Source organism: Bubalus bubalis, chromosome 3 (genome assembly GCF_019923935.1).
Source record: "Bubalus bubalis isolate 160015118507 breed Murrah chromosome 3, NDDB_SH_1, whole genome shotgun sequence".
Classification (NCBI taxonomy): Eukaryota; Metazoa; Chordata; class Mammalia; order Artiodactyla; family Bovidae; genus Bubalus; species Bubalus bubalis.
This window is the reverse complement of record NC_059159.1, coordinates 131,976,131-131,984,637: the sequence shown is the minus strand read 5'-3', so window position 1 is coordinate 131,984,637 and position 8,507 is coordinate 131,976,131. Positions and strand designations below refer to the sequence as shown.

The 8,507-nt window shown below is 51.7% G+C and overlaps 1 protein-coding gene across 1 annotated transcript; it reads right to left on the bottom strand.

Annotated features, from left to right (window-relative positions):
- Positions 1–17: 17 nt before the first annotated feature.
- Positions 18–8,230, bottom strand: RHOBTB2 (Rho related BTB domain containing 2). Its single transcript, XM_045165097.1, has 7 exons — positions 8,029–8,230; positions 7,297–7,400; positions 6,564–6,742; positions 4,885–5,916; positions 4,467–4,585; positions 2,792–2,942; positions 18–2,697 (listed from the first exon to the last, which is right to left on the bottom strand). Exons 1-7 carry the CDS (start codon positions 8,218–8,220, stop codon positions 2,654–2,656), a joined length of 1,821 nt encoding a protein of 606 aa, XP_045021032.1. The 5' UTR covers positions 8,221–8,230; the 3' UTR covers positions 18–2,653.
- Positions 8,231–8,507: the final 277 nt, after the last annotated feature.

The following is an 8,507-nucleotide window of genomic DNA, read 5'->3' as shown; positions in this document are numbered from 1 at the left end:
CTGACTCAGTGACATGAGTTTGAGTAGGCTTCAGGAGTTGGTGATGGACAGGGATGCCTGGCATGCTGCAGTCCATGGGGTCACAAAGAGTCGAACACGACTGAGCAAGTGACCTGAACTAAAAGCCAATAGAGTATGTTCAAGTCCAAAAATTCATAATCACATGTAATATTAATAACAAATAATGGTCACTCTCAAAGGATGATAGGAAACAAATGTGTGTCTTGAAAACTGGTAAACAGGGACTTCCCTGATGGTCCAGTGGCTAAAACTCTACACTTCCAATGCAGGGGACCCAGGTTCAACCCCTGGTAAGGGAGCTAGATCCCACATGCCGCAACTGAAGATCCTTCATGCCACCACTAAGACTCCACTGCAGCCAAATAAGTACATAAATATAAGAGAAAAGAAAAACAACTGGTAAATTAAAATACCACATATTCACCTGCCTTTCCTACATGAACTATTCTACTGGGAAATCAAACCATAGGTGAGGGAAAGTTTCCCTCCTTTGGAAAGTATTCTAACAGATTAAAAAAGAAAAAAAAAGACCTGGAATATTACCATTTCACAACACTTAATAAATAAATGGATCCAGGCAATAAAACTCAAAGGCTGCTAACACCACAAAAAGAGAGAAAAGCAGATGATCTATGTTTCTTGATGAAAAGCAGAAACAGCCTACAAAATGTAGTCTCACCAAAAGAAGACTGGATCTAATCTAGCCTCTAGACCTGAAGGCCAGTTGATAGGAAGGAAACATGGTGGATACAGAAAGGCGATCAGGAAAAAACTCTAGGTTCCCTGGATCAGAGGGTTTTTCCAACGTATCGCAAGGGAAAGTTCTGTTTTTGTTTTTAACAGACAAGGTACTTACAGATTAAAAAAACCTTAAAAGATATATAAAAAATAAAATCATGCTACAGTGTTTCAGGATGTACACTTGGATGATATAACTATGAAGAAGAGTAAGGAAGAGCAGTTATAAAATCTTAGCGCAATAGGCAGAACGGTTACTCTGGGGTGGGGAGGGCCTATGGTTGAGAGGGACAGACTGGGGGCTCTGGTGTGGCGAGCAAGGGCCACTTCGGTTTGTAATAGTTTATTAAGATGAACACATATTACATGTTTTCGTGCAATATTTAACATTTTAAAAATTAAGCTTAAATTAATAACTTCATAGTAAGCTTATATCACAAAACATGTCACTTATTATACAACACTTGGCATTTTCCACTGTTCCTTTACAAGGTACATAGAAACATATTTTTTAAATATGTTTTTTAGCGATTATGAAGCATTTCCCAGGAAAGGTCATTCAATGTTATTTTCTATAAGCCTTTCCATGCAGCAGTGAGAGGTAACATTTTTAATGGCTACCTTGCAAAATCCATCCACCTGTGCTTAACCAGTGTGCCTGTTTGACTTGTTTCTGATTGCTTGCTATGATGAAACAAACTTAAAGAAACACCTGAATACATTTTTTTTTCATTTGGGCCATTTCTTTGTAGCAAGTCTTTCAAAAGTTATTTAGTCTAAGAGTTTTGGACTATTTTCTGTGTTCTGGGAATGCTGCACCACTTTTTCAAATTGTTGCAGCTATGATCTTATTTATTTTTTATTTATTTATTGGTCGCACCACTCAGCATGCAGGATCTTAGTTCCTTGACCAGGGATTGAACCCATGCCCCCTGCAGTGGAAGTGCAGCCTTAACCACCAGACCACCAGGGAATTCTGCAGCTGAAATCTCTAGAAGCCTCTTACTCCCTGCCCTAAAGCCCTCAGTGTCCCCTGGCCTGCCTCTGCAGGCTCAGCTCTTAACATTTGATTCTGGTCAATCATTTCCACCTCTTCCAGGGACCAAGCGCCACCTTTCAATTCATTTCTCGTCATAGGATCGCTGCTTCCCTCATAGCCAAGTCCCAGTCTTGATCATCTGCCGAGGGCCACAGCAGCTCTGACACCAGGTCCTTCCCTGAACCTCAACTCAGTATCTGAGGCCTTGCTATCTGCCGCCGACCCACCCAAGGACATTAACCTGGACATCAATGCCAGTACAGGTACCAACACCAACATCAAAGGAACGCACATGCTGACTCCAGCTCAGGAGCTCCACCTGTCGGCGGGCCCCACAGGCTCCAGACGGCTTCTCATCTGCACTGCACCATCTCTCCTCCTGCCCTGGCACCCCAAGCGCTGCTCCTTGGTCTCCCTCCTGCCGCAGTCCCTGCTCCACCCAAGCCTCTGGGGTTGGCCCATCCTGAAACCTGAGCTCTAGCTCACAGGATCTTCCAGGAATCAAAGAATTAAGAGTGACCAACAATTAGGTCAATGTTTACTGTGTTTCTAGAAGAAGAAAGAGAAAGTGAAGGTAGAAGAGAAGAAGGAAATGAGAAAGGGAAAGAAAAACGAAAGGCAAAAAGAGGAGATGCAAGGGTAGGAATGAGGAATGGTGTTCTGTTCTTTTTGGCTTCTTAAGCTTGCCTGAGTGTGGCCAAGCTGAGAACCTCGAGCCCTGGCATCTACTGGTGCCCACTTGCTGCACCGCAATAACCTCTAGAGAGACCTATAAGGTGACCCCACCAAGCATCCCTCTCACACATCTCTTTACATCCACGTCCTCACCGCAACCCCAATACGCACCGACGTATCTCACGCTATGTAAACGTATCCCCTTGGTGCTGGCGGCCTGTCCCCTAGGAGGAGACAGGTGAGAGAAGAAATCACGACTCCCAGGGGGTCCCCTGACTCCTCCTCCTCCCTGGAGGCCCCTCCCCTGGGCTTAGCTACCTGTGAGGGCGACCAAGTGCGGCAGGCAGAGGCGGTTGGCCAGGATGATGAGTTTCATGTCGTCCAGGTCGGGGCTGGAGGTGAACATGCCAGTGTACAGGTACTCCAGCACGGCCCGCATGCAGCTCTTGCTTGTGTAAGGAAATACCACCTGCGGGTGGGAAGGAATGGAGCAGGCTGCAGCAAGGTCCAGCTTTAGGGAAAGAGCAGCAGTTCTGAAGAACTCAGAAGGCCCTGGCCTGGACAGTTGGTCTCCCATAGACAGGCTGCCACCCCTCTGCGGTCCCTTGACCTGCTCAGAACCCCTCTTTCCCCAAAGGCTAATCTCCCACACCAACAGCCTGCAATGAACCCATCTGCTGAGCACCTGTGAGCAGGGCTCCAACAGCTTTTAAAAGGACCTGGACTCGCGTTAGCATCTTTCTGGTTTGGAGGAAGCATAAAGGAGTCCTGCCGGTCACCTGCACCTGGCCCCACTCTATCCTTCGGGGAGCAGTGCAAGTGGGATGTGGATGAATGGAGCGAACACCAGCTGGTCTCTCTGGGCTGCTCAAAGCTACAGCTCTGGGCCTCTGGGATCTCTCCAGAGCGGGACCAACACAAAAACTGCTTTCTCATCAGCCGCCAGCCTCTCCAGGCTGCACTGGGAATTGGCTGGAACTTTACAGATGCTTCTGTGGCTCTGAAGAGTTCCCATCTCACACTTTGCACATCTCAACCCACTCATGCTTCAGGGAGCAGAGACAACTCAAATCTCGAACTCTCCTCTTCACCTCCCAGAAGGACTCCCTTTCCAGTGTGTGCTAAGTCGCTTAAGTCATGTCCGACTCTGTGTGACCCTATGGACTGTAGCCCGCCAGGCTCCTCGGTCCATGGGATTCTCCAGGTAAGAATACTGGAAAGCGGTGCCCTTCCCTCCTCCAAAGGATCTTCCTGACCCAGAAATCTTAGGAAATCCCTTCTCTGGGTTATAGGATGCTATGCTCTAACATTCTTTGTTCAGCTTTTCATTCAAGTGCTTGCTGAGCACTGGCTAAGGGACCAGAGCTGAGAAGGGTACTCAGCAGAAATAAAAGACCTCATCCCCATACTCAAGGGAAACCTCAGATCAGCTGGAGAAACTTGGTGTGGACCCTTGGAACTTTAAGTAGATTCACAAAGGAGGACACTGTTAACTACAAGGCTGAGGGATGGACAGTCAGTGTCAGAGTTCAGAGAAGGGTAGAAAGGAGGTCAGACTTGAACCCCAGTCTTGATTTGGCTAGAACTCCCACTGACTCCTGATGTTTCCTCTTAGTAATTTTCTACCCTCTGACTCCCACCCTACACCTTGACTATAAACCCCACTTGATCATGCTCAATTAAGAATTAAAACCAGTTCTATACTGAGGTCTCTTTTCCCCTATTGCAATAGTTTCTGAATAAAAATCTGTTCTTACTGCTTTAAGAAACAAGTTTTTTCTCAACTATAGAGCTAGGATGTGACCATAATTGCCCATCTTGGTATAGTGCAAAGTCCTTGGCTATAGGAGCCATCTCATAAACTTCTCTTGGGCCCATCACTTGGTGGTTTGTACAGAGTCAAGGCTGAAGGAAGTACCATGAAGTGACAGATGCCTCAGATGGAAAGGGAGTAAGCCTCTCTCCCTCCCAGCCGTTTCCATCCTAGCCTTACCTCCCTGGTGGAACTCTCCACAAGTGGCCCCCCAAACATGGCAGCCATCCAGTCACAGCTAGAAATCAACAGGGGCTTGTGGGCGCTGATGGTGCCATCATCCAGGATGAAGGTCACATCTGTTGGGTGAGAGAAGATGCATCACGTGAGGATGGGGTGAAAGAATATGGGACAACCAACCCCACGGGTAGACACTGCTCCCAGATGACTGCTTCCTCCTGAAGCCACACTCTGTGAACACCACATAACCACAATCTCAAGCTGGGGGCTCTAGGTTTCAGCAGAGCCGCGGTATCTCCAGGACATCAGTGGCTGAGATGACTCAGAATGCTACTCGGACCAACCCAGATTCTGCAGAAGGCTCCTGGAGGGAAGTCCCCTGCCTTTGGGACACCAGCTCCTAAAGCCTGTTTCATACCTGAGAAGGTACCTTTGGCCAAGCACTCCTTAACCCGGTTGGTCCGGCGGACATGGAAGGCCTTGGTGATCTCCTGGTTCATGAAGGCCTCGTTGTTGAGGATGTTGGCCACCATCATGCGCAGATCAAAGACCTCAAGCAGTTCAGCAATGTGGGCGATGTGCATGAGGTCTCGCTCGTTCTCGTCCAGCTCCCCCGTGTACAGGTACTTGAGAACAGCCCGGAACGGCCCTGGCTGGATGGAGTTGTCCATTTTCACCACCACCATCAGCCGGGATTTATAAGCCAGTGGGTCTTCTGTCATCTCTTCCTGGATGCTCACAAAGGCTCGGCTCCAGGAAGACAGCACTCGACCCCGCCCAGGCAGGTACCCTGTCCCATTGCCCCGTAAGATCCCGTCGCTGGTGGATGCCCGGAGCCCAACAGGCCCAGAGCCCCCGCCCTCCTCCACGCTCTCACACACGTCAAAGCTGGCTGCCCGGAGCAGGAAGTCCCGGCCATGGTGGTGGTGGTGGTGGTGATGGTGGTGGTGTTGATCAGGGTGACCCCGGTGGTCCTCTGAGTGGGGACCCCCTGACCCCGAGGGTCCCCCCAGCTCCCCCTCACTCAGGTCCATGAGGAACAGGTCGTAGAACTTGGAGGAGGATGTGGAGAGGTAGATCTTGTGGGCGAAGATGCGCACCCGCTCCTGAAGCACAAGGATGACGTCTGCACACAGCGGGTCCTCCAGGAGGTGGGCAGGGCACTCCTCACTGCTGGAGGGGGGGTCAGGCACCACAATGAGCGGGGGCGGCGGCTTGGGGGGCAGGAAAGGCGCCTGCAGCAGGGGCCGCTGCACATTGCGGAGGTGGGACTTCCAGAACTGCAGGTGCCGGCGGGAGATAAGCGCTGCCCGGATGGCGTTGTCGAAGACATCCTTGATACCGAACTGCGCCACCACGCTCGTCTCGTAGTAGGGGATACCCAGCTCCTTGGCCACCTCTCGGCCCTTCTCCGGGGGAAGGATCTCATTGGGCTCGATGGGCTTGGCACGGTCAAGAAGGGAAGCCAAGTTCATGTCGGTGGTGGAGGGCTGGGGGGCAGGGAGATGCATTCCCCCGATCCTGTTTTTCACCTGACTGGGGGAGTCCCTGCTGAGGATCTGGGTCTAAGCCCCGTTCCTGCCCTGCTCATTTCCACTCCCTTTCTCCTCTGTTTGGCCAGATCCTACCATTCTTTCAAGGCTCACTTCTAAGCCCTTCTTCTTCCAGGAAGCCCTCCATTATCTGTGGTAGGCCTGGGTGATCTCCCCGGCTCAAAGTAGTGGGAGGGCTGACTACCTCTCTGGCAATTAGCATGCTGGTTTTTAACATATTCACCTATCCAGTTCGTCTCCCAGCAAGATTATAAGCTCCTTTCATACAAAGATTACCTCTCCTTCTCCTTCTCTCCTCATGATGCTTAGCCCAGTATTGCCCACTCAGTGTGTAATGGATGGATGGATGGATGGACGAAAGAGTGACCATTCTTACTGGCCCCCTATGTGAGTCTGCTTCAAATGGAGGGAGAGAAGTGAGGCTCTGTGCATTCTCTCAGGGCTGAGCAGAGAGTTGAGAGACACACAACCTCCCTCCACCCCCTCTTCCCCTTCCCCATCTGCCACCTTTCCCTCCCTAGGCACCAGGACTCCCTACCTAGCCAGGGTCTCCTGGCCCTATTGACAGCGTCCAGGTCAGCGTAACGCAGGTCCAGCTGGCAGCCCACCAAGATGACAGGTGCTCGGGGGCAGAAGTGCTTGATTTCTGGGTACCACATGGTCTTGACATGGTGGAGGGAGTTGGGGTTGGCAATGGAGAAGCACAGAACCACCACATCAGATCTGGGAGTGGGAGAAGAGTGAGGTTATAGGCAGAAAAAGCTAGTGATGGGTTCCCTGCTGCTGGAACAAGGGAGAGCACATACCCAACGGCACCCCTACACTGCAGTCCCACAACTGTCATATGGATCGGCTCACGTGATCTTCCCCAAAACATGTAATCATAGCACCTCCTATTTCTGTACCCCCAAGTTAGCACTTGAGAGCTTTCAAAGACTCTTGGGTTGACCTCACAGCTCTCTTGAGATTTAGACATGACCACTTTTACCATCTCATCTGAGAAAACTCATCTCAGAACAGCCTTCCTAATTGCTCAAAGTCCCAGCGTTACTGGTTAACAGGGGAGAACTGAAACCTGGCCTCCTGATTGCAAAGCCGGCTCCCTGCCCAGCCCGGGCTGCCTTCCCGTCAAGGGTCTCCCAGGGCTGTTTTCTCCACTCCTTCCTCCCAGTTTCACAGAGTGAAATTCCTTTAACTCAGTTTCACAGAGTGTCCTCATACCTCGGGGAAAAACCCCACCCACTTGGCTCCCTGCAGGCAGCGGGGGCCTTCCCTACCTCCCATAAGCAAAGCGCCGGTCTTTGTGGTGGTCTCCGAAGGTATCCCAGAGGCGGAGAGACACGCTCACATCGTCTACCACGTCTCGGGAACGTTCCAGCACCTGGCAGGGGTGGGGGAAGGGGGTGGGACAGGGAGAGGGGAGGGAAGCGAAGGCAATGGTTCCTGGGGGCCCTGCATGCTGACTCGGGGTGGGGTCAGCTCACTCCTGGGTCCCACAGCATGGGGGCTGGAGGGACAACTAGTGTCTCCCTCTGTGTGTCCTAGAACACCTGAGTCCCCTAACAAGAGCTGGCCAGGACAGAAGAGACTCCAGAGGGCAGACAGTCACGGGAGTGATGCGATCTCCCAAGGAGCCCATCCTTGTTCCCAGCTGTACCTGCCATCAGATGTTTCCCAGCCTTGGGTCTTTGGGTATCATTAGCCAGCAGTTTCTTTTCTCCTGGCAGCTCTCATCTCTCCAAAGCACCACCCCTTTCCCAGCTCCAGGGCTTCCCATTACTGGGGTCTATGTTACACAAGATGCCCCAGGCTTCTGCTCAGACAAACACAAAGGGCTGGGGACCCCTCCCCTGGAGTGGGCTCCCCTCAGGCCTCTCCCAGGGATCTGTGCTCTTCAGCTGCCTCTACTCAACCTTTAAAGGGCTTCCGTGAGCTCAGCATAGGGCCCCTCTGGAGAAATCCCTGGGGAAGAAGCCCAGATGAGTGAGGCCATAGACTTGCAACCTTACCTCTTGGCATACCCGATACTGGTCAATGGCCCAAACCGTGGGCACGTGGGTGGCAAGCAGCTGGTACTGGGTGAGGGTGGCATTGCAGGCCCGGGCACAGATAAGCCTGGTCTTGCCCACAGCGTTGTCCCCCACCACCACGCACTTGATGGTCTCTACGTTTGGCCTTTCATAATCCATGTCAGAATCCATTAATTGGGACCTGAGGGAGAGAAGAGAAGCAGTCAAGACAACTTTGCACACCAGCCCCTGAGGGCCAGGGCCAGCAGCTCTTCTCTGCCGGGGCTGCCCCCTCTCTGAGCATTTGAGCAGAGAGGAGGACAAGGGAGTGGGTAGCTTTCCCAGCCCAGGCTCACAGGGGCCCGAGGAGACAGCAGTCCCTTCAGGCTGAGAGGCACAGCTCCACTGGGTGAATTTCTGGTCTTTGTCCTGGTGTCTCCATCCTCCAGCAGCAGGGCTTCTGGTTGGGGAATGCCAGA